General features: G+C 41.1%; 1 protein-coding gene across 1 annotated transcript in view; it reads left to right on the plus strand.

Annotated features, from left to right (window-relative positions):
• The window catches only part of plekhg5b (pleckstrin homology domain containing, family G (with RhoGef domain) member 5b), a 77,156-nt gene continuing 50,386 nt past the window's right edge, over positions 1–26,770 (plus strand). Inside the window, exons 1-2 of the mRNA XM_084916255.1 lie at positions 1–781; positions 24,976–25,052. Of these exons, the coding sequence (XP_084772381.1) occupies positions 700–781; positions 24,976–25,052 (159 nt within the window). The 5' untranslated portion in view covers positions 1–699. The remainder of the gene's footprint in view (positions 782–24,975; positions 25,053–26,770) is intronic.

Genomic DNA, 26,770 nt, shown 5'->3' on the forward strand with positions numbered 1-26,770 from the left:
GCTGCTGTTGACTGCATGTGTGTCTCTGGCGCCTCCAGCAGCAGCGGTGGCGTTGCGCCACTTGAGAGAGAGAGAAACTGCACTGGGTCTTTGTGGATCCAGGTTCCATGAATGAATGGACGAGAACCGGTGTCTGAACAGAGAAGGCGGCCGGAGGAGACTGCGGACAATCCAACTTCACCCGAGCGTTGTGTAAAGTTTCGTTAAGAAGAAAATCCATCCACTGAGCTGCAGCTTTAAAGGCCAGGGGACGGTTTTTCCTCGTAATCCCACTCCTGCACCGATCGAGCTTCACCAACAGACGTTGCTCGGTGAACGCTGGGAGGATTTTTTTTTTTCCCTTTCACGCGTGCACACAGCAACAGGTCATTTAGAGCACAGTCCAACCTGCAGCTGTGCTTCACCAGTCGTTAGACCAGCGTTAACTTTAGTTCGTGTGCACCGAGGGATGCTTTTTGCCACTCTTTTCCGCGCATTCGCCGTGATATGAACAGCATTGTGCTCGCCGCCGAGCAGATCCTCCAGTGTGAGCGCACTGCGTTTTAGAGGAGGTCGACCGTGGGAATGAGAGGAAAATGAAAATGTGCTAATTAAACATTTTTCTGGCTGATCAGCGCTGAGCCTTCCACACCGACAGACGGACCTGCAAAGAGCTGGAGTTGGTGCGGGAGAGGATTTCGAGAAGGATTGTATGTTTAGATGGTGCCAAACAAGTGGACCATGAATTCAGTTCTGCACAAATCGCCACCAAGGAGCTGGCTTGGTCTCAGATTACGCCTGAGTAAGTAAAAATTCATGAAGTCAGCTACTGACTGATCACCATCTTAATATTCGAGCGGCTGCTCAGTCTGCAGCTGTATAATGTTGGATAAGTCACCACCTCAGAGTGATCAGCATGCTTATTTGTGTGATTCACTGTGAGTTTGTCTTTAAGAAGTCACAAAGGAAGGGGAAGAGAGGAGCTCTCATGGCTTTGATCGTCAGGCAGCAGTTCTTTGTGTCATGCTTTCCTCCAGTCATCAAAGTTAATGGCTGGATTTGGCAAGTGACCTGAGCAATTATCCCAGCTGGAGGCAGGAATATTTTAGTCAGACAGGACAGTACACTCTGATCTGAAGTTATGCACCTGATAAAGGATCTTGGGACAACTCAGTATACACTCAGATGATGGATATTACCTCTTGTAAATCTCCAGACAGTACAATTTACAGCAGTTCTTTTTTCATGCACTCCTCCACTCTTTCCTGCTCATAATTTAGACGTGCAACGATCTTTCTAGCAGTATGAGTTTATCTAACTGTTTCTCACACTCAGGTAAACTGCAAATTAGTTTCTCGTTGAGCTTTTATTGATGGAAACCTAATAAAATTAATACTTGACTCTTCTAGCTTTGAAGACTTATCAGACTGATGTCCTTGGAGTTTAGCTCTCTCTCGCTCTCCCTCTCCTTTATAGACTTTACATGTTCATGTACACTGTTTGCAGTTCATGGGTTCATGCCGTAAGTGAAGTATGCACGGAGTTAAAGTTTAGCAGCCTTAATTGGTTGAGTCTGGAACCCTTCAGTGTTCCAGGCCACCGGAGTCTTAAGTCTGTCTTAAACACACTGGTCTAATCTGGGGCCAGATGTCTAGTCTGGTCTCTGTCGTCCACAACAAAACAAAAACTGAAGAAATATCTCTGCTGTGTGCACTTATTCACTGCTGGGATGTCAAAATCCATCCCGAAAGATGTCAACCGTGGGAAGAACATATTGGTTTAATGCTTTGTAGTATTACAGCATCATGTGCTGTTCATGCAAAGCTTGACCGTAAATGTAGAAGTGTGGTCTTCGCATGTCTTTATTTTCAGTCGATTGAGCCTAATTTGTTTGGTTCATGTCAGACTACTATCGGTACAGCCATATCGGTGATGTTCACTGATGTCAGAGGTCAGAGGCTGAAATTTACCTCTTCCACTCATAAAGGCAACATCTGACGACCTCGCCTGTACCCTTAATGACGAGGTTTGACATCTGAGTATATATATGAAATGTCGTGCGATGGCCATAAGAACAGTTTCCATGTTTTTCCAAGGGTAGCTGCATGGGCAGAGACCACCCTCGCTAACTTCTGATGCAAACTCAAGTTATTTGGTCTGTAAGCAGACCTGAAATATGACAGAACCTGCTCAGAGAAGAGAAGAGCTTCAAAGGTTACTCCAAGTAGGGTTCCAAGGGGTAAAGACCTGTGTCCACAAAAGGCAAAGGCTGTTCAAGTTGGTTAGACTTTAGTCTGTGGTAGCCACTTGGATGGATAACACATTGTGATAGTGTTGTATTATGAGTTACTCCCTGATTCCGACCCCTATTAATCATCAAGTCTATTTAATATTTGAAATTAGTGGAAAAATGCCTGTAAATGTTTTCTTGTTAGAGTCACAAATCCTCGAGACAGGGGTGTGTCCAATTTCTACTTCATTTTCTTTAAATTTAATCACTTCATTAAGGTTACAGAATAATTCACCAGCTGCTTTGTCCACTTAAGTGGTTTCAGTGATTTACAGACTTCAGAGCTGAGGTTTGCACGTTAATGCTGAACAGCAGTGGAAACAGTATTTTTAGTAGCTGTGTTTAATCATATCTCACAATCAATTAGAAATTACAGATGATGAAATTATCGTCTTCTGAGTACTTTAAGGACTTGGCGGCCCTGTGGCTTTCCAAGATGAGGCCATTCTTTTGCAGCCATTGACAGAACACTAGCCACTTTGGGGCTTTTTATCATGCCGTATGATCTTCATCTACAGATGAATTCTGTAATTTTCTTTCTGAAATGAGCCCTCAAGAAGTCGCTGCCCATGCAGGCTCATGAGAAGATGTATGACAGTTTTTCTTCTTCACCTTTAAAATGGCAAGAAAATATATCTTACCAATAGCCTCCTTTAACAGCTGTAATGGTGCTTTTGATCATATCAAATGAGCTTTGCTGGCAGATGACGTTTGCCCAGGAAGTGCTCAGACGTGAATCTAAATCAGAACATCTTTAGCATAATAAATGGGTCTAGAATAGCAGCTAAATGGACCCGATGTTGAGCTGCAGAGCTCTCAGGGAACATCTGGAGCCTGACCAGACCTTTGAAAGTTGCGTGCATGTGCCACGGTGTGTGTTAGTGTGTGCGCGAGTGCGTATTAGTGTTTGTCTGGCTCGTGGCTTGATACAGTTTAAACTTCCTTTTCCAAACTGTCTTTCTGTTGTTCCAGTGTGATTTCCTTTCTCCTTTTCCCTCTCTGCATTCATGTCTTCTCCTGATGCCATTTTGTGTCACGGTTTGCTCTGCTTATTTTCTTTCTTTCCTTCAGTTGCAGAAACATAATCATTCAAATTTCTTGTGTGTTGCTCCAGCTCACCCTAGTATTTTTTTTCTTTTAACGTATAAAAGTTTTTGGGCTTTTTTTGCTAAAATGCAATGACTGCAAGTTGACCTCTTTTGGTACTACAGTAAATATTGGTAAACACAGTTAGCTTTTGTCTCTAGTTGAATGTGATCTGCATTGCAGACTGTACTGAAAAACAATAGCTCACTTATGCAATCTTTCCCTTCCCTGTGTCTGACAGCAAATGTATTTCCTTCCTTGCATCTAATTATTTCTGCACTCCACTTCTTGCTTGTTGATTTACGCACAGCAGGGGAGTTCATGAAGGTCCTGTGACCCAAAACTTTTCTCATTTCATGTACAACCATCAGATTCTCCACATATTTGACCGTTGTGGTTCTACTGCCCTATTTCTTTTGCAGGGGGATTCCCCTTTGAAGTCTTTGCTCTTGTTCTTCCTCTGGTAATAGACAGTGTGTCATTTCCACATTATCTTCTCCACTAGCTTTTAGTCCTCAGTGCATTTACTGTTCTTTTTTGTGTTTTAATGCTTTGTTTTTTTCTAAAAACTTGCAAAATGCAACACTGTCATAACAAAAGCAGTCATTGTGTCACTTTGTGGAACCAGAATTTTTCTTAAACGCTTAGCATTTCTAATTCTTGCTGTGAGCGCTTGATGAGCTGATGAGAACAAAGCCTTTGCCTTTAAGTCATGATCTATTGTAAATGTAAAAAACATTGATTTCAGGTGCTTTGAGAGGCATAAGTGAAACTCACAGTATGCACACTGAGCAGGTGTTGTGGCCTTGCACTTTACTGCAGTGTCAGTGTTTTTGTTTATAGCCCCAGATGAAGTCATTGTCATAAACCTGCTGTCAGCTAAGGGCTTATTTTTCCCCACTGTTCTCTCACAGATCTTTTCCCATTGGAGCACTTTTAAATGATCAATGACGAACAGAAGCTGATACGCTTCCCTTCTTACGCTCAGTCAGAAGCAGGTTTGTTAGGCTCACAATTCGGTTGGTGCACTGATCGTTGCCTTCAGGGGTAGTCTGTCCATGCAGTTTTGCATCGTCACACAGAGCACAAGCTGTTGGCCTCCGCTTTGCATTTTCATTCAGTTTGCATATGAAATCTACTCATCTGCCCCGTTGGTCAGCGTTGGATTGAAGTCTTGTTTTGTAAATTCACGCTCCGCATCACTTTGCCAACTTCAAACAAATAAAGGCAGCTAATGTGATCAAAAGCCCTTCCACGCTGTCAGGGCCTCATCATGTTGTAAATAGACCAACAGTGTGCTCACTCACTTCAAACTGTGCAGCAGATAATTAGAGGGCCTATGTAAAGGTCACACACATGTGCACGCATACACATACACACACACTCACCTTCTTTAACCAGAAACATAACTGCAAATGTTTATCTCTAAATGTGTCCTTCCACACGTGTAACCTCCACCCTGCTTAAATGACTGTTTATGTGCATTGCAGCCTTCCCCATGACAATAACTGTACTTTTCAAGAATAAGTGTTTTTGATTCCCGTTGACTCTGTTATTGGCTTCTCAACCGTAGACCCCCTCTGCAATTTCAACCAGATTGTTTCAATTATGGGATTATTCATATCAACAAGCTGAAGAGTAGTTGTTTGTCCCTCTGAACTGCTGGTTTAAGGATGGACTGTTAAATTACACCATGTCTCATCATGACTCACTCGCTGGGGATGGCCCCTCTAACTCAGCTTCTGAGGTTTTATATCAGCGCTTTTGATATCTTCAGAAGACGTGGTAAAATCTACTCGTGTTTCAAATTCAGGTACTCGTTCACTTCTCTCATTCAGGTGTATGAAGACTTGATGATGGCGCTCAAGCAAAGTCAAAATAATTTGTGTTTGGGTTTGTTTTCATTTCGAGCGAGTGTTTTTAAGCTTTACTTTGATTTGTGATAGAAGGGAAAGGTAGTGAGCAGTGTTGGGGAGTAACGGAGTACATGTACCGCCGTTACCTGTTTAAAATACAAAATATGAGTAACTGTATTCCGTTACAGTTGCCGTTTAAAAAGGTGGTATTCAGAATACAGTTACTTTTTGAAATGAATGGATTACACGGCAGCGTTTTCCTGTCTCACAAGGCTATGCCCTCTCTATTTTTGGTTTCCATGCTGGTGGAAAATGTAGTCTCATGGGCAGTGTAGTCCGTGCTGCAGGGAGAATGGACCGCCATACACGTTATGTGTCTGTGAGCGCGAGGAGGGAGAAAAAGGAGAGTGGAAAAGTACGAGCTGTCACTGAGCAGAAACGGGAGATGGAAGTATGTAAATATAATAACAACCACTGCAGCCAAAAAGAGTGCCTGATGAGCCCAGCTGTAAATAAGTAGCAAGATTTATTCATTATAAGGGGGAAAAGACCCTCGAAAACTTAGTTAACGATAAGAATGATTAAAGAAATTACGATTAAAAACCATAAACACCCAAGCCTCAACTCTCGCGGCCCGGTACCAAACGACCCGGGGGGCCCGGGGGTTGGGGACCGCTGATATAAGGTATACGGTGAGATGGAGGCAGATGAGGTCTGTGGTGAATTACTGGGACTTTAAAGCTTTATCTAAATTTACTTTAATTTCATTGGCCACTGGAATATAAAATCTACATGTATTGAATCAACAGTCAGATTGTATTATAAACAAGTTGGCTGGTTTGGTTTTTTTAATTGTTGTTTTTCAACCCTGTCTCTTATCAGGTCTCAGGTGTCGCCCTGTCTTGGTGCCTTATAAAGTCCTCCATGCCCTACACTGAAATACTTTATGAACTATTTAAAGATTGCTGTAAAATCTTGACACTTTTACAGTTTCTAGGGGAAGAATGACTCTGCAAGGCTGAGCTCAACCACAGAATACAGTGTCAATAAATTTTGTCTACACATTAATGTTCCCCCTTCAAGGTGAACTGTAATAACTTTGGTGGGCCTCCTGACTTTTTATCAAGCACTAGTGTGACTCAGCACTTTATTTTGTCCAATACTTTTAATCAAGCATCCACAAAGAATAATAACATCTCTGTCCATGTTGATTTTGTTACTGATTCCTTATCAGATTTCTGTGTATAGGCTGCGCTAAGACAGGTTTACATCTCTGAGTCAAAGAGTTAGGCTTGGAAAAAAGGCACGCCTGTTTCTCAGGTCTGCTACCAGTTTGACATCATTGCTCTGCAATGCACGACTGCCAAAAAGACCAGGCCAGAAAAACATGGCAGATAAAAGGAACTGATTAAGCATATGACTCTGACAGACTGAACAATCTACCCAGTGTGGTTGATATCTGTTTCTATTCCTGTCAGTTCTAATTAGCACTGAATTAGTTTATAAGTAAGTTAACTGGTGTTTTCTCTTTTTAAATCGTAGCCTAAAATTAAGGTGACCTCTTCATATATCTTGAGTTGTTAAACAAATACTACAGAATCAAAGAGATTTGTTGAGAATGGCCTGAAATGCAGAAGAGTGTAATAATACTCACAGCCCGATATTTGCAGGCTGTGTTACACTCGACAAATGCGTTTATTATTTCTGACCTGAATTATACTCACAAACACCTTAGTGTTGTGGGCATATTAGCATAGCGACATGTGCATTTAGCTCATAGCTAACAGAGCTGCAGGCCCTGCAGAGGCTGCTGTCTTTCAGCAGCGACTGAAGAGCTAAAAGCAGAGTAGCCAGACAAATGGTGCCCAACTGGCAAACTGACAGCAGTAATGATGGATAAAGAAACGTAATTTATTTTCATTTAGTTGAAGACAAAAGGAAATGAAACCAGACAGTATGTTTTGGTGATCTTCTCCATAGTCCAATAGTCCTGTGATCCCTCTGCGAGACTGCCAATAACCAATAAGTCACTTTCATGGTGGGTTTTTGTTTGTTTGTTTGTTTTGTTTTTTAACTTTTACATATATTTCCGCCTGTGCGTCCGTTTGCTTGTTCAACCTGTACAAATGTGTAAAACGGCTCATCTGTCTCGCCTCCACCCTTCACCGCACCTTCCCCACACACAGCTGAGTCTTTCACCAACAAAACACACATGATGAAATAAAAAGCGGAGGAGAGTAGCGTGCGTGTGTGCAAAGCCATAGTTGACTCTAATTTATAGTCAAAACAACAGTCAAAAATACCCTTCACTTTTCTCTCATTTTGAGATGATGACGATGGATTGATGTTGATTTCAAAGAGTGGAGACATGTGCGAATGAAATTTTGTGTGCGTGTCTGTCCGTGTTATGAGTGCCGGCACGACATTACAGAAAGCAGATTGAATTATTAACCCTGGGATAGATTGGTGACCTGTCCGGACTGGGCCCACCTTTTGCCCGGTGACAGCTGGGTTAGGCTCCTGTCCAACCATGACTTGGATGGGTGAATCCAAAAATACTGATTTAATGCAAAGTCTCTGAGATCATCATCCTTTGGCACAACCTATGTGTGACTGGTTATATATTAAAAACAAAAAAACTCCCTTCAAATCCTATAAAGCACAGAAGCACAAAAGTAATAAAATATAAAAAATGGAGTCAAAGCAGGTGGTGTGCATCGTGCAAAGCACAGTAGCCAGATAAATTTTCATCCAAAGAGTAGAGAAATGTGTCTCAGGCTCTGGATAGAATGGAAATGTGCCTCTTGCAAAAGACAGGTGAGTGATACGTATCTCGAATACGCAGCCTCTTGGCAGGTTTGATGTGCACATTAATATGTGCTGCTTTTCCTTAAAAATGTATTAATCCATATGTAAAAACAAGAATGGATAGTCTTGCTGGAAGTTGCTTTTTGGTGAGGCAGAAACTAAATCATTTGTATTTTCTTCTTTTTTTTGAGCATTCACACAGAGACGTCTTTAACTGCTCTTAGTTTGCTGGTGAGAGGTTAACCTCAGCCTGTTTGATGGGCCACCTTGCTAAATATAACCCCCAGCCTCCTCCACATGGGCACGCACAAGCCTTCAACTGCACTCCCTCTGTCAACACTCAGACTTACACACTTTTTCCCCCCCTTACTGCTCACAGTCCAAAAGTCTCATTTACAGTCTTGTCATACTGCAGCCACTCGCTCACTTGTTCCTCAACACACCATTAATACTTTAGTGAGTGTGATCCTGTTGAGCAGCCAGTTCATTCAGGCTTGACACACTAGGACGTTTTGCTTGCTATTTTTGTCTTATGCTACTACGATCAGTTGGAGGTAGCTGAATTAACATTAATATTTGTAGTAATATCACCTCTAATTAGTGTGTTAACTTAAAGGTTTACAAGCAGTGCTATACTGGATTAAATGACTACTGAGGTATTTAGAGAATATTCTTACTGCTAGCGACTTCCTGCATGGTGTATATAAAGCAAATGCACTCAATAGACATTTTATTAGGTATACCTTGCAAGTACCAGATTGGACCCCATTTAGAACTGCCTTAATTTTTCATGGTACAAGATGCTGGAAACATTCCTCAGAGATTTTGGTACATGTTGACATGATGGCATCAAACGGTTGATGCAGATTTATCAGCTGCACATCCATGATGCAAATCTCTCATTGTACCACATCCAAAAGGAGCTCTGTTGCATTGAGATATTGTGACTGCAAAGACCATTTGAGAACTCATTGTCATGTTCGAGGAACCAGTCTGAGATTATCTTTATAAAAGGACAGCAGCCATCAGAAGATTTGTGTATAAAGGCCATGAAGGTGGTCATAAAGGGATGGACAACAATACTCTGATAGGCTGTTGCATTTAAATGTTGGTGCTAAGATGTGCTAAGAAAACCATTATACTATGATCAGCTTGAACTGTTGATGCAAAACAGGATGTACCCATGCTTTTATGGCCTTTACACCAAGTTCTGACCCTATCATCCAAATGTTGCAGCAGAAATTGAGACTCGTCACATTAGAGAATGTTTTTCCATTCTTCTGTTGTCCAATTTGGGTGAGCCCATGTGAACTGAAGCTTCTTTTTGTTTTTAGCTGACAGTGGCAGCGGTGTGGTCTTCTGCTGCTGTGGCCAATCTGCGTCAGAGATGTTGTTTTGCATACCTTGGTGGTAACAAATTGTTATTTGGGTTGTGGCTGCTTTCCTATTAGCCTGAAAAACTCTGAACATTCTCCTTTGACACAACCAGCTAGAGATCAGCAGTTGGTGAAATACTGAGATCAGGGAGTCTAGCACCACATTTACTTAAATCGCCTTTCTTCCTTATTCTGATGTTCTGTTTGATCTTCGAGTGAGTGTAGAAGCTGTTAGCATAGCTTTGCATAAAGACTGTAAACAGGAAGAAATTAACCTTTTACTGCCTGATATGTTTTAGAAACCCAGTTTGTTTTTTACATACATATGAAAATATAGATACTTCTGTCACCACAATAGTGTAAAAGGAATCTTTGTTCCCTTGTTGCATGTGTATATTTCTTTTTAGGGATTTTATTGTGAAGGCTCACTTTGCACTGCAATAGAAGGGTTTCCAGCAAAGCACAGAGACAAACCTCAATCTGTCAAGTAGTGTTAATTTTCCCTTTTTTTCCCTTTACTTTTGGACAGAAGCAGACCTTTGTCGTTTATTATGCTGACCATCTCCTGGCTGTAGCTACTTATCAGGCAGATATGATGCAAAGTTCTTATCAAACTCTGAGCATAACAAGTGTCAGTCAGGGTCAAACTGTTCCTTACAATATCCTGGATGATAAGATCAACATATTTCTTTGCAATAATAGGGCTGTCATCATACTACTGCTTCTTCTGCTGTTATCTTTACAGTACCAGAGACTGGTTGAGGACTTCCATTCATCATTGCATTGCTGAGAGACACACACTTCGAAACTTTGCACTGGCATCAAGATTTTTGCCCTAAAAAGTTTACATTTATCAGATGGAACAATTGATATCCAGATCAGCTGTTCGAAATCCTTCATTTTCAGCCATGTTTTGTGTGGTGTTTATTTTAAGATGGGTGAGAATGACTCAAGCAGATGGGAATGCAGATTTGTAACACCTAGTCCACGGATGTTATACATGAATGTTCTGCTTAAAAAGCCAGGGGCAGAGCTGCTGAGCTTATAAAAACAGTTGCATAATGTCTTCTGTTTTTCTGAGATTCTTTGTTAAGTCTAAAGAAATAATCCTGATTATTTTATAGCGATTACATCAGGTTTATTTTTAGCTTGAACTTGTAACTTGACTTTTTTGGGGGGAGTAGGAGTGTGGAGATCAGAAATGAGTGTTTAAGAGGCAGGGATGCTGGTGGTTTTTAGTACTCGAGGCTACTTCTTGAAAGACCAATGCAAACTGCTGGAATACCTATTTGTGAATGGAAACCTTTGTCAAACCTTGGCAAATTATACATAAATCAGGCTGTGTAATCTTGGTAGAAAATACAGATTCCCTTGCATTTTGGTCACTATTGGACTCGTCTCCAATCGTAGCCTCTGAAGGCAGTGGCCAGGATATCTGGATCCCAGATAACGGTTGAAGACTGGTTCCTGTTCCCTGCGCCAGTCATTGTTTATGAATGTAGCTAAATTAAAACGTGCTAATAAAAAAAGGTTCAGATGACCCTTTGGTTTTAAGATTGTGCGTGTGCACCTGCTTGCAACAAAAGCCTGCTCAAAAACATGTGCAGTCAAACTGATCAGACTCTTCCACAAAACCCAAAGTTACCTGTACCAAAAGTCTTTTCATAGGGATTAAACTTTGACTGGACCTGAACATGCACAGTCTGCCAGCAAACACCTGCCCAGCCTCTGAAAATGTGTTTTCACTGTACAGAAACCATTTCTAGATTCTAAATTATACACAAATATTCTGTGTATGAGATCAGACATAAAAGCATTCTAATGTCAGTATTGGTGCCATACCTGAGCAGGTATTTTCTGTTCTTGATAGGACTAAAGAAGTGTCTTTTTATTAAAAGCTGAGCTGATGGATGATGATGAAAGCGAGGCTAATATCTCATCTGCTTTCTGCTTTGTTTCTGTAGTAGGTGGAAATTGGCCCTTGTATTTGCTTCCCAGTTCTCATGCTGCACGACTGCACTCTTCATTAAAAGGGAAGCTGCGTGCTCAAAGCTGCTTCAGATTATTACCATATGTCTGCAAAGCCCAGCGCTGAGCAGAAAACCAGCTCCCATCCTACCCTCTAATTTCTTATCCCAAAATTGGACATGTGGGTCGCTATGTGTGACAACGTCCCTCCCTTCCCCCGGCCGGCGCAGCACATTCTCACAGTATTTCTTCTCCCATTTTAGATGCATAATAGCAGTGCATCAACCTTTAAGCAACCCTGGAAAATATTATGTCTTGATTTGATATCTAACTGCATGTTGGTTTAACCCTTCAGCTGTTTTTCCAAGATATTAGAGGATCGGAGTGCGTTGTCTCACTCGAGCGTTTTGCAACTGGACTCCTTTTGCTCATTTCCGAGAGGCTGATGTGTGCGTTCTACCTCCTCAGAAATATCTGAGCTCATGCTCCACAGAGCTGGTGCATTCATAAAAACGAATAAATCTTTCAGGAGACATAAAGGGCGAGGGCACTAATCAATGCAGAAAAATGTCAGCCTTTTACAGTTTGAGCAAAACATAAAGAAAGTCCGCTCTGGATGTAGGAGGAGGCCTAAAAGAGATCTTTGTGTCACCCAGTCCAAAAGCCATTGGCCCACATTGCCCGTCCCAGCATGCAACTCACCTCTGCATGAATAAAACACTTGTCTGATGGAGTGGGCAGAAAGCCCCCCTATCTCCAGGAGATCCTACACAGGGCTTTAACATGAGCAGCTTGCCTCACACACCAACTTTGCACAGTTTGAGAAACTTTGTCATGGATAAAGTCAAACCTCAGGGAAGGTGACGGCAAAGGAAACTTGCTCCTGGAGATGAGATGAGATGAGCAACACCCTTTTTAGCAGTTGGTTGTCTGTAATTTAGTTGGGAAAAGCTTGGATAAATGGATTAGAAGAGGACAGCATTTGGTGCTTGACAGCTCCTGGTGGGCGGCTTTAAGTGGATGATTAGCAGAGAATCTAAAAACCTACAGGATCAACAGGACGATGCAGTGAACAGAAGGTTCAGAGACATTTATTGGTCTTTGCTTTGTGGGATCAGATGCAGTATTAAATGTTGCTTATTTTTAAATGATAAAAAGTTTGTTGCAGTTACAGAATTGATACTGTTGTCCTCTGGAAATATAATTGTACTTGAAGGAAGTGCATTTGCTCACTTGGACTCGCTGTGAAGTAGGATCAGACTTAGACAGGAGGTTCAAAGCAAGTTTTAGCAAGCACAAGCTGGATGAGGTAATCGTGCAGGTGGAGATTACAGATGAACATATTGGCAGTTGGCAAAGTTGAAAGCAGAGTTGGCTGGCAGGCTTTGTCTTTAAAAATGGTCAAAGAAAAGGGAGTAATAATTGTCTGCAGAGCTTCAGATAATTGTTCAGTGGGGGAAGGGGCCATGGGCTGCTCAGACTTTTCAATTTCACATGCAAAGTATGGGCAAACGGCTAAATTATACTCATTCCTGTAAAATATTTGCTTGTCGAAGAAGTCACAATGTTCCTCTACTGGAAGAAGCGTGGTGCATACGAGTTGGAGGCTTTGCCATCTCCTTTCAGCGAAGGGTTAATGGAGCGCTACTCCTGGTCTTCATCCCTGGACGTCATCCATGATCTGTGTGGTAAGCTGAGGAACCAGGTCACCTGACTTAACTTTTGGATTAGTGTTTGTGTGTCTGGTTTTCTGCACAACAACACAAGGATGAGCATTGCATTGGTTTGTGTTTGTTTTACTTTGGATTATTTTAAAAGATTGAGATGCCAAATATGCCACAGAAATGAATTAACCAGGCCCATTTCACTAATCACCACAGGGCAAATGTCTTTGTACACTTCAAAATGTACTAGATTACAGATTATTACAAATTGTTTGTCCCTGATCTGATCTGCTTTCTTTAAGACTGCAAAGCTCAAAGCTGCTTTTTGGAACCAGCCTTTATAGGGACGGTGTGAATGCTGGCTCGCTTTGATATAGAACGTGTTTGCTGTGTGCACGTCTGAGAGCCAAACGCTAAAATCTTCACGCGCGCTCAAGTTTACGAATCTTACTGTGTCCAGTATGTGTCTGCTGAGAAAAAACCCACCAGACTGATGACATTTAGGCTCAAATACACTGTCTTTCATGCTAATTAGTTAATTAAAAATAAAAGGAAATTCCTTTGCTTATAAGATGAGCATTATTCATTATGAAGGAAAAAAGAAATGGACCATGCGCAGTTCAGAGCTTGTCCACTAAGTCGCATCCGTATTTCACTGATATGATCAAGTGATCCTTTAACATTCATAAGAAATAACTCTGCATTGTTTTATGTAACTTTTCTGCAAGAAAAAAAAAAGATCAAGTATTTTATCCCCATTATGGAAAGGCTTTTTTTTTTCCATTGCTCTGTTCTTCCGTGGAAAGCACTCAGTGACCTGGCATGAAGACAGCCTCACATGAGGTAGACAAGAGGGAAAGAGCGGATGAGACCAGCTTCACAGATGAAATATTTACCATGGAAGAAGTGCGTAACAGCACTGAAATCCTCCCCTGTCTCCACTCTGTGCTTTTTTTTTTTTTTTTTTTTTTTTTGAAGTGGCACAGGGGCACTTGCTTTCCGCTGTGTCCCCTCTCCCGCCCCTCCCGATTTACGCCATTAGTGAAAGGGAAGTGATAACACACGGCTGTGGAGGAATGTTCTTCATCCTGTCCTCTTTGCCAGCCAGCCTTTTGGAAATCGCACTGCTTTTTAGTCAGTCTGCCTGCTGAGGCAGACCTGTTTGGCAGACGAAGAGAGAAGAGAGGAGCCAAGAAGGGTACAGTCAGGCTGTGATCCTTACATTTTTTTTCTCCATTTCTGTAATTAAGTCCTGAGCTTCCACTGAAAACATTCTCAACTGTGTGTTAGCTGTCAGCTTTAGGATATTGTTACATTCACCAAAATGGAAGAAAACAAAAACTTCAATCCAGAATTCAATCATTTCCATGGATTATCCTATCTATCCGGTGTTCTGGGAATCCATCCTACCTGACAAACCATCCTACCCGTTGTTTCTGTGCATGCGCACAACATGAAATTAAGTGGCAAACCATCCTAACTTTGTGAATATGAGCTAGAAGCATACTTTAACGGGTAAAATGAAGTGGCAAACCGTCCTGGCTTTGAGTATGAGCTACAGCCATACTCTGATGGGCAAAGTTAAGTGACAGACCGTCATACCTACTTAAATTTGTGCTAGAATTACTCTGTGACAGCAGAAATGTGCATAAACTACTTACGGTAGGACGTTTTGCCAAAGTAGGATGGTTTGTCAGAACACCGGATCTGGTTTTTTGACATATTTTCAGTGGTTGAAATATGACCAAGAATCTAATTGTGCTGGCAACTCTGTGAAGCTGTACCACGGCACAGCGGTGCTCGACTTTTACACTAATGTCACCGTATTAAGAGGTTCTCTGTTACAGTGCTAACACGCTGATGTTTCGCATGCTAACATTTGCTCAGTTCAGCTGAAGTTGATGAGAATGTCAGACGTAAACGGGATCACCTGATTATTACAGTCTGTCCTGAGAGATGTGTAAATATGTACAAAATTGCCACCAAGTTAAATTTCAGGAGAACAACCAACTTTTTTAACTCTATAGGTGCTGTGTAAAAGAATCAGTAATTTAAAAACTACAATAATAAATAAATAGTTGGATTTATAGCTTCAATAATAATAAAGCAAAATAAGCCGTGTTTGGTACTGCTGAAGATAAATCATCTGTTACAATACAATACAACTTTATTGACATAGCACATTTAAAACCAGAGGTACACCAAAGTGCTTCACAAAATCCAGTAAAAGCAGCAGCAAAATACAAATGCAAATGAGCTAGCAGGTGGAAAGCATTGATTAACCAAGCATACAAATTAAGCAGATATCAAAATAAAACTTCAAAGGTAAAATCAATACAAAACATTGTTCAACAAAACAGAAGAAAAGGGGGTTGCATGAGCGTACACTTACAAGAAGCGTGCTCTAAATAGCCGGGAAGGCTGAACCGAATAGATAAGTATTCAAGGATTCAAAAAGTCTGCATCGAGTCAGACACGCGAATAGCTTGTGGGAGATTGTACCCAGAGGTTAGGTGCAACTGAAGCGAAAGGATGGTCCCCTCTGGTCTTCAGCCTTGGCCTGATGATCTCAGTGCTCTACTAGGAATATACAGGCTGAGAAGATCAGTAAGATAGCTAGGCGTGATTTTATTTATGATGTTGCTGTTTAGCCTCTCTGTGTGCAACTCTTTGGTCTGTTTGCACCATCAAAAGGACTTAAATTCAAAACTTTCATGAACTTTTTCCCCACACCAAATATCTCCGTCGATGGATGATTGTATTACACTTTAGCCTCAAAGCTTTAAAACCTTATTTCTGGCAAAGTCACAAAGCCTTTAAAATGTTTGATTGCAGTTGTTTTGTTACAGTAACTATTGAGTTTCCCTTCACTTGTAAATGAGCTTCAAAATTACTGACCAGTGGTGTTACCAAGATGGTTTCTGACTGGCTTCTGGAAAGACTTGAGGGGGAATCTAGAGCTAGTCATGAACCCAGTTACACAATCACAGTATATATTATGTAACACATCTGATCATGTGGTAATTTATCAGCTACAATTGTGGGCAAAAATTGGATAATGAAAGCTATTTTGGCCTTTTTGTAACATAAGCAGTGTTCTGAACAAATTAGGAGTAGTTTTTGTTATTTTAATTGCAGACTTTTTAAAAATTTTCTTAAGTGAGTCATAATTGAGGCTTCTAAAATCATTGGTTTATCCCAACATGTGCTTCTCGTACACTGTGCTAAGTGCACACTGGCATTCCTCAGGTCATACTCAGACATGAGTTCCAGTAACAGCAGAACATGCCTGTGTTTTGCTGAAAGTTAAGCACCAATAAAGTCCATAAAAGAAAAGCGTGACACAAAGAGGTCACAATAATAATATCTTGTACTTGTACCAATTACTGTACTTTCTGATATAAATGCCCCCAAAAATTTGAGCTATGCAGTAATCCCCTCATGATGCCTCTTAAAAATTGTGACAGGGTTGTGAGTTTTCTACTTTAACGCAAAAGTCACCTAGACCTTTGGATACGCACGGAGAGGCTGGAGAACGGTGCTTTTGTTCATTGCTATTAAATAACTGTGAAATGACTCAGCACAGTTAATCAGATATTTGTATTTTTCCACATCTTGTAAATTGAAAACTGTTGATTGCTTCCTCCACTCTTCTATGGAACAGTTTACACTTGCTGTCCTGCGGTTTTCAGTTTTATGCATGGCGACCTCAGGTTTGTTCAGATGTGGTGGAGGAGGGAGAACGACGGAGGGAAAGGGTGGGAGAGTGTGCGATGCACATGTGTGGGTTTTTACCGCCACTGGGGTAAAACAACATTAAGAAGAAAGCCTGTGTTCTGCCCCCAGTGCCACTGAAGCCTCAGCATTGGAAACAGCTGCAACCTGCTCGTGATTTAAGGGATGCTTACCAGACCCAAACCCAATCCACCTGTAGAGGAACAGGAAAATAGTTGGGCTTTAGTAATAATGGAGGGGGTCGTTATTTACGGACCACAAGCCCCTGGGAGTGAGAATGAGTGTTTGAAATAAAAGGTAGTGTGGACATCAAGCAATTATTTCTAAAAAAGAATGTTTGTATTCTCTCTTTTTTTTTTTTTTCTTTTAAGTGATTTCCTGTCTGGTAGCCTTCAAAAATAGCTTAATCTTCTGTCTGGGAGCTGAATGAGAGGATTGGACCAATCCCAGTCTCCCCACTTATGGACTCTCAGACCTTGAGGTGTGTTCCTGCCATGTGGATTCTCACTCGGTTGTATCCTATTGTCATACTGTCGAAACCATTATGTGTCTTTCTGTGAGTCTACATATTTGCAGACTTCTCGAACAGTCTCATCACAAAGAAACTTGTGATGCTCTAATATTAGATCTATAAGTGACGGCATCTGGTTACTTTGCTGCTGCTCTGCCTTTGCAGAGTTTTAATGTTTAAATAGGATTTACCGATCTGTTCTCACTCCCAGAGGTAAAATACAGATGCTGCAGAAGGTGCTGGTGTCCACGAGCTTACCAGTTTTGTTTTTTGTGACTGTGCACCTGTCCACTAAGAATGTTCATTACAGTGCAGCAACAACTATGCACGCACCCCAGACAGCAGACTTTAGAAGTAGAAGCATAAGAAGTATAACAGGAATGACTCCTCAGCTGTAGTGTCTCCAGATGTCTGTGTCTGCAGCAGAAGTATAATCAAGGCCTCAGGAGGCAGGAGGGGTGGAAGTGGACTCAAACACCACTGTCGACCAGGAGTCTGTGGTGCATGGGAGCTTTACGTTTTCCTGCTGTTCACCTTTGCTTACTTACTTTGGTTAGGTTTGAAGTTAAAATTGTAAATTGGGTTTAGTTATGTCCCTTCATTAATGCTGTTGCATTGAAAAAATATTTTTGATGGTACTCTGTGCATTTAAAAAGCAACACTTAGAAGTCCTGAGCAAGAAACCATGAGGGTTGGAAGATCTGTTTCACTATGGCTTTGATCAATAGTGAAACAGATCTCCTAACACGTAAGCCGAGGACACTCTGCGGTCTCCTCTGAGGTGACATTGACAGAACAGCCGTGTATGACCTAGGATGAGAACAGGCTGGATTTACATAATATTCATCTTAGCAGTAGTTTGCTAAAATGCATAGCCACTTGACAGTCATAGGCAGAATGCTATTAATAGACCCAAAATATAAAGTCCTAAAAAGGCAACTGTTAAAAACACTGTTTGTACTGATTGTATGTCCCATGTGGAGCCCTCATTAGTGCACCCATTCAAGCACTACAGCTGTGACTTCCATTAAGTCTACGAGGGTTTAGTGATTAGGCCCAAGGTGGGAGATTGAGAGACTGATACCAGCGTTTCTGTTTTCTCCAACCTGCTAAATCAGACTTGCAACTGGTCCTGACTGAGAAACAGCCCAGCACATAACTCCCTGCAAAACTTCTGTTTGTTGTCTTAATCCTTTTTTTAAGGACTGCAGGGAGGTTTTGCTTTACTTGGACAGAGCCAGATTAGCTGGCCCCCTGATTCCAAACTTTATGGTAATGAAAGCTAACTGCCTCCTGGTTCCAGCTCCGTAAGTTTTATTTGGCCATACAGATGAGGGTGATATTGCTCTTATCATTTAGTGCTGCATCAATAAACTATGTGGTCAAGCAGTCACCAAAATAGCTAATATGCACTATAGCAGTAATAAAGCAGCACTATTGCACTTTTTAAACCCTTCCTTTCCTTAATTTTTTTCATATCTACACTTAATTTGGGAGATGGATGGAATTTATGCTAATAGCATTAACTATTAACGACTCATCACCATAGCCCTGGCTTCAATCGCCCAACTTTTCTGTCTGCTGCGCCACGGGTGCTGATATGTCCGTCTCTGTGCCAGCTTTCCCTGCCCGTATGGCATCCACCTGTCTGCCATCTGTGTTTGTCTCCCAGGAGTGCTTTCATAGCTATCTCCTGGCAGAGAGGGGTGTGTTGCGTTACATGAGGGGGTGTGGGAGTAGAGGAGGCCGTTAAAGTCTCTCAAAAACAATATGTGAAGACGAAGAGAGGAGCCAAAGTCTGTGCAAACGCAAACATAAGCTCACCCTTTCTCCATGTACCATGATGCGACCGCACCAAACAGAAGGCAGCACGAAGCATTCTTGAGATTCCTTGTGAAATTGTGCCGAAGGCTTACGGTTAAACGTGCGCCCAGCTCGGTCTCTGCCCACCTCATGGTGAAGAAGAGACTAGTGAACAGAGTGAGGCGTGATCGAGTGGTGGCTGAACTTGCTGAGAGTTTCATCTCAGACCAAATCTTTATCCTGCAACTGAGGTGTGCTGGCGTCACTGAGCATTTGTAAAAAAAAACCCTCCTCCCTGAGCAGCCTTGGTCCTCTCACAGGTTGTTTGGGACAGTAGGTTGGATTTCTCTGTTTAATCTAATACACTTGGGAGTTAATATGCATTTTTGTTTGCGAATAAAAGACAAAACACAAGTGCCAAAGCAATGAATGGATTAAATGGCGTGTTTATAATCTGCTAATATTAGCAGTCAGCCTAAGCAGCTTACGGTCTGTAGTAGGGTTTGAGTTTAAGCTAAAGCCAAAGAGTGCATGTGGACATTACAGCAATATCTTTTTATTTCAAATTTGTTATTATTGCATTTGTTTTATTTCATTGCATTTCACTTTGTCTTGCCAGGTTGTCACTCAAGTTCTTTGAATTGCACTACCCTGCATTCATTAAAGTGCGACATATTTAATATTTAACTGACTGATTGGGGCAGCTAAAGATTATAATGAATATAGTTAGTGTTTACAACTGGCAGATCCACTGTGTAGTATCTCCCTGCAGTGTATTAGCCACTTCTCCATGTCATAAGAGTTTAATGTTAGACTATCCTGCAGGTCTTTAGTGGATTTGGACAATGCCTACATACCCATCCTTACCCATACCTTTAACTATTCTAACAATTCCAAGATTCAGCTCCTAATTCTCATCATAACGGCGTATTTTCTCATGCACTGTGGAGAGAAAAAAAAGTATCAAGAAGGTAAGCTAAGCAGCCAGACATGGTTTAGTTTGAATGATCTTATGCATTTCCATCTATACTCGCATCACCAGAGGCTAACAAGCTCTGCAGTGCAAAACAAGAACAGCACTGCTGCGAGATCAATTTCTGTGTGTGAGTCAGAGGTATACCAGATGGCAGAGTGACAGCCTGTGGCAGTGTAGTTGTGTAGGCTCCCATTGTGCTAATGGTAATATGGTAATGTGTTTTGCAAAAAATAAATAGATAAATAAATAAATAAATAAATATTAGCTGATATACTGGGTCAACCTGGAGATTCATACACAGTAAACACGTAGTGTGCTCTTTTTTTTAACCCTAACCAGCGAGCCAGTGAAAAGACTGCAACCAATGATTGTACTTACCTTCAGTTAATCTCGTCTCCTTTATAAATAAAAGTGTGGAAATTATAAATTCTCAGACTTTATTCATTTTGCTATTATTGGTCTGAACAGCAGTCCAGAATTATGAGGTGTTCAATATATGATGGTACAGAAAGACTGACATTTGCCTTGGCTTGTAGCAAGCGTCTACATTTGGTGGAGAAGTGACGAGACTGCTGAAGTGTTGGAACATCATATTCATAGATGCATCATTCTCATCACAGAATAAGGACAGGCAGACTAGTGTGCATGATTAAATCTGGCCTCGGCTGCTTTGGGCTTATTTATGGGGCTGGTTTGGATACCTAATGTTTCTTTGCCTCGGGCATTGTCTCTCTGCGGTGAGCAGGCTGGCGGAGAGCTGTGTGGATGGGATGCACCCCTGTCTCTTTAGTGTGCGAGCTCATTGTCTGCTGTCACGTGTGTGCGTGTATGGTGTGTGCTCGTGTTTGCTTTTGGCTTAATCAGCAGTGCTGAGTTCAGAAATTCCAGTTCATCAGAGAGAGAAAGAGGGAGAGTCAGCAAGATATGAGCAAGTAGGAGAGAAGATGGAGGTTTGGCACATAATGGTGTGATTATACGATAAAGGGAAGGATGGTCATGAGGAAGAGGGCTAAGGAGAGGAGAGCTTAGCACTGAAATGCTATGTTGTGGGTCAAAATCAAGGCGAGAGAAAGCCATCCATAAAGCTGCATTCATGTGTTGTGTTCCTTTTGTTGTGGCAGTGTTACTGTTGGCCAGTTGCATTGTGTAAAATCAAGAAACGTACCTTTCATTGCAGCTTTGCTAACATTTCTGCACATTTCTTTATTACTGTTCTGTGCTGTGATTATCTAGAAGGCAGTAATAAATTACACCGTTGCCAATAAGATGATTTCTAGATGGTTTTGTATGTTGAGTTCAAATCTGAAAGTAGGTTTGAACCCAACATTTCAAATTTGGATAAAATCTGTGTCAACAGGATTTATGCAATGATTAGACTCCAGTTCTAGAACAGTTCCAGTTCTAGTTATCCTGGTTTCTTTTCCTTCTTAGCTTTTCTCAGGTCCTGTGTCGGCTCTTTGTGGAATTCTTTCCTTTGTTTCTTTTGACATGATTTACAGTTAAGAGTTCATCTGCTCTTTTCTCCCCCACTTGTCTAATTTCCTTTATTTCTAAGGACATGCTTAGACATGGTAAGATATGGCAGTTTTTTTTTTGGCTAATAGCTCTTTGGAAATAACCTTATTGGTGCAAAAATGAGATTTTATATCTGACAAACTGCTTTATCTTTGGCATTTTTAATTGATTCAGTTAAATAAATGGGAACAAATGATACTTTTGCCACGTGCTGTACAATACAAGAATGTCTAGCTCCTTGTAAGCAAAATGTAAAGAAATTGTAATTCTTTTCATTTATCTCTGCATGTAAACAAGCTTAATATAATTCGGTGTGTTACCACTAGTGTATATACTTGAATTTTTCTTCATGCTAGGAAGGGGAGACTTCCCTGTGTCTCTCTCCTTCCTTCCTTCCTTTCTTTCCTCCTGTGAGGTGCACGTATGCAGCACCACTGCACAATTAGCAGTTAGCGTTATACATGTGGATAGCGCTACATAAGTCACGAGTATTAAATTGTTTCCCTACACCGACCAACTTTATGTCTAGAAATTGAGAGTGAAGCCCTCACTGTCTAGCTGCTTTCACATATGTACATGGGAAAACTCAAATAGCTGTCTTTAACCTGGCAGCACACACGTACAAGGTGTGTGTCATGCTCGCTATACCATGGTAGAGTAGCCCGGGTTATTGTCGTGATGCCTACAAAGTAAATGTGTGTCCTTTGCCTAAACCAAATGTGTATCCAAAAGTGAGAATGTGACTCATGCAGATAGTTTGTTTTATGATAAATGTGATGAAAGATTACTTTTGGAAAGTACACCAGCACACCTGATTTGCCTGGCTGTAGTTCATGTGTGAAAATGGTTTCAGTATGCTTATGGATGCTGACCACAAAAAATACAGTGGCCTTTTGTTTTTTGGATCTTTCTCATTGGTGGAGCTGGAAAAGTGGCCAGAAAACCACTTTTGCAACTGGCACGGTTAAACCATGAAGAATACATTTACAGGCTGCAAAAAGATCTTGAGTATGACGTTAAACTCCATGCAGAGGAAATGTTGTGTATAGACCCTTTCCCTTAAGTTGTGGTTGGACAACCAAGTTTATTTTTATTTATTGATTTATTTTTTAAACCATAACCAGTGTCCAAATGTTTAGGTCCACTTTGGATTTTGTGTGTTTACTGCTTCACCTCCCTGCAATGACATCTGAGATCACACCGATAAGCCAAGTAACATTTGTTTTGTGGACGACTGTAAACTCTCGCTGTGGTAAAGACTGCTCTTCCTCTTTGGGAAACTCTCCATAAAAGCTGGAGGCTCCCTCTGTAGCCTGCTGCTTGTAAACCCCGAGGGAAACATTAACCTGAGGCCCGCTGGCAGAGGCCACTGTCAGAGCTGAGAGCGCGTCTCGGCCTGCTCCCAGCACAGCAGACACGCAGGAGAGGCCCATTTTCTTCTTTTTTCCCCAGAAGGTGGTGGAAGCTTTACAAAACAGGCTAGGCCTCTGCTCTATCACTTTAAATGGCTTTAAGGGTAGTGAAGGTGTTTGGGTCACTCTTTCAACATCTAAACTGTTGTTTAGATTAGTTGTTTACTGTTGTTTACCGTCTAAACAAGTAATTTCAACAGTTTAGGTGTACTAGCATAATTTTTTACACACATTTGGTGTCCCCAGAAGGCCAATCTTCATGTCTCATTACTGACATCCTGACTTTGTTTAGGGTTAAAATGGATGATTTTAGCTTTAGAGCATCTCAGCAGTGTTTTTAATAGAATATCGTGAATTTTTTGTACATATTTGTGTCAGATCTACATTACAGTATGTCCTTGTTGCTCAAGTTTTTAACTCTTTGCTCCTTAAAGATGACATGTAAGGACCTCCCTTGTACCTTTAATAACAAGACAGCTTGGTATCTATCACAAATGACCATTAGAATAGGTTTGGGGGTTTTCCAAGGATATCCCTACTAAGGTGATCACTTTTTGTTCTGGAAGCAGGCCAGAAATATGACAGAAACTGCTGAGTTCCTATAAGAGAAACAAGGTTGACCCCTATTGGGCATCCAAGAGGGGAAAAAGTTGAGGCACATCGTGCATTTCTGGTAGGGACGTTTTGTTGCTCTGCTGAAAAAAAAAAAAATCACAAAAACCTATTACAATATATTAAAAACTGTTTTCTGACCAGATACTTATAAAAAATTAAGTTTTTCTTATCAGGGCTTTGCGTGCTATATGTGAACTGAACATCTAAATATGACTTATAGACATGAGCATTTTATTCTGAGGACCTCAGGACTTTGGGCCAGTCTCACCAAGCTGCTAACATGACTCTAAACCCCGAGTCCACTGTTGAGTAACTTGACTGCACACAGGTTGACCTTTCCCATCACAGCTGGGAAACCTCTGGCTCAGTGGTATGCACCAATTACAATGTTTTTCCGTCTTCCTCACCAGCACCCTTTACCTGTGATTGCAGCTGCAGCCAAGTGGATGACTCAAGGTGACTCGTTTCTGTCTGCGGGCTGTGAGCAGGGCCTCATTTCTGTGATGACAAATTGGTGTTTTAAATTTGACCTTCAGTTCAGCCACTAAGTGACTTCATTTCCTAGCACCAGTCCTCCTCTGTTTAATGTTATTTTATTGGTGCGAAAATAGAGACTAGATTATTAGTGAAAGTTTTACTAAAAAGTCCTGTCATGCGTGGAAACTGCAGATCCTTTGGAGCGAGGCTCCTTCTGTTTTACCCTCCTGGCTTTTACTTTCTCCTTTCTTCACATGTATTCTCTGCTTTTCCCATTAAACGGTCAGATAAATATTGGTGTGCTCAGGGCCTCTGTTATGATATTTTTATCGTGTGTGTACATGTAGGAGATGTAGATGTAAACACTGCCTTTTATCGTGCCCCCCGGTGTAGCGATAGCCAGCTAGTAAGTAGATTTTAGAAGTTTATTTGACAACAGTGATTTGTTATTGTGCAGCAGAGTGCTGCGAGCTTGCCCATGATGAGTGCACTTTTGTACAAAACCCAGATTGGGGCTTCCTCTCATTTGCTCCATTTTCTTCCTGTCTGTTCTTGTCATTTCTCTCTGATCTCCTCCCAAAAACACACCCCACCCTCTTCCCTCTGTTTACCTTCCCTTCATGAAATCTCTATAGCCGAAGTTCTTTTTCTTTTTTTCTTTCTTCTTTCTTCCATTTTTTTATTACGTGGCTTCTAGGTCTCTATTACTGTGTGTTTCTTGTGCTCGTAGTCGCTCCATCCTTATGTAAACACAGGCAGCGACTTTTCGTCTCGCTGTCTGCAGTACGTTTTTAAAACTTTACCAAGAAAGGTGTGTTAATGGACGTGCTGCTGGCTGGGTGGCTGGTTTGGTGTTTTTAGTGATACAGAGGGAAGTCAAACTGACCTGTGTGTTCTGTTTCAGATGAGAAGCCCGTCCAGGAGGACGATGGGGTGGTGTGCCAACATCCCGAGTGTCCTGAGCGGCGGAGGGCCTCTAAGGTAAGATCCTTAAGGCTTGGACACATTTCACTTGCAGTGAGATGGTATAAAAATGATTATTGGTGTAAATCCGTTAACTAACTGGGGCAAGGTCTATGTCTGCTAGGGCAGGCTGCAGGGAATGCAGTTTTTATACCCAAACTGCAGCTCCTCCTGGTAATGTCTATGTGTGAATGCAAAGCATCATATTATTTATTCCTTATATTAATTGGACTTTAGCACAAAGTCCATACAAGCTCTGAACTGGCCACCAGTTAGTTTTAAGCAGTTAAATGATAATAACACAATTAAAATTATTTCAAGCAATTCAAGCGTAAAAATCCTGGTTTCCAGCGTGATGGAAGAAAGGATCCACACTAATGCCACATCGTCCAACAGCCGAGTCAGAAACAGTGACGGAAAATCATGTCCGCAGACACAAAAATTAATCAGGTTACTGTGAGACTATATTGAGGTGTTTTGATTTAGCTAACAGTAGCCATCACAATTTGTTTGTAATGTTAGGTTTTTACAATATTTTCATGAAGTCTAACAAGCTTACTATTATTTATTACCTTCAGCGTTATGCATCCATGTCACCTGGTTTTACACCCGTGTACATTTGTGAGTAAATTTAAAGTCATCAGCAGGTTGATGTTATATATAATGTGCTTATTAAATTTTTGTCTTGGAGTTTAATGAGGAAAAAACAAAATGATGAAAGATACCAAAATGCCATATACCTGTGTTATTTCTTATGTCCAGCAGGGGGCGAGTACTCTGGTTCCAAAAAGAAATAGTCAAAATTAGCCCTTGTTTCCCTAACTCTATGACCTCAGTAAACACTAATAAAGTTACTGGTTCAACACAATTCTCATTTTAAAATGTTTGGTCCTATTAGAGTCAAAAAGGCCCAGATTTACCTTGTAATGAACGCTATGGCCACATTTATGAAGGTATTTTGCTGAACATAGCTATTTGTATGCATTTTGGCCTTTCAATGAAAAGTGAATACTGAAGATTACTGAAGATGGCGTTTTGGAAAAACTCCTGTCGAGGTAAAGCTTTTTGAAAACTCTATATGTGGGTTTATATCTGCACAAAGAAAACAGAGACTTGAGACTGCGTACATGTAGCTGTATCCTGGCATATCGCTATCCTATGAATGTGGAGCAAGATGGCGACAATTGACTCTTTATTTACTGTATGGATTGTGCATGAAATGGAGTTGATGACTGAGCCTTACAGATGCTGGCAGGTGTACAGAGCAAAGGTAGCCATCCACTTGTGTTGATGGAGTTCTATAATAGACAGCTGGACAGGAGTGGTGTCAGGTCTTGACTTTATCTTTTAGGACTAAAAACAAACTTAGTTCCATGCTACACTCACAGTAAAGGAAGTACTTGGGGCGGATGGATGAATCACCAAAAAGCCTGACTTGGACATAGAGACCGCTGTTTGCATTCCACTTCCTTCTGACAGTCAGATGGGTTTCTTTAAACCATAATGATAATGATTGTTTTTTTTCTAACCTTAACCAAGAAGCTATTATTTTAACCATGATGACGAAGGTCCTCTAACATTAACAAACCGGTAATTTTAACCACCACACGTTTCCCCATCTTTAACAAGTACTTATTTTAACTCAGACCATGAACATTCCTCAACCTGAAACAAATCTTTTTTGCGCCTAACCTTAACCAAAGTTAACCTGGTGGGATTTTAATACAGATGTCAGA

Source organism: Perissodus microlepis, chromosome 20, assembly GCF_051167445.1.
Source record: "Perissodus microlepis isolate ML-2025 ecotype Zambia chromosome 20, ASM5116744v1, whole genome shotgun sequence".
In the NCBI taxonomy this organism is placed as follows: domain Eukaryota; kingdom Metazoa; phylum Chordata; class Actinopteri; order Cichliformes; family Cichlidae; genus Perissodus; species Perissodus microlepis.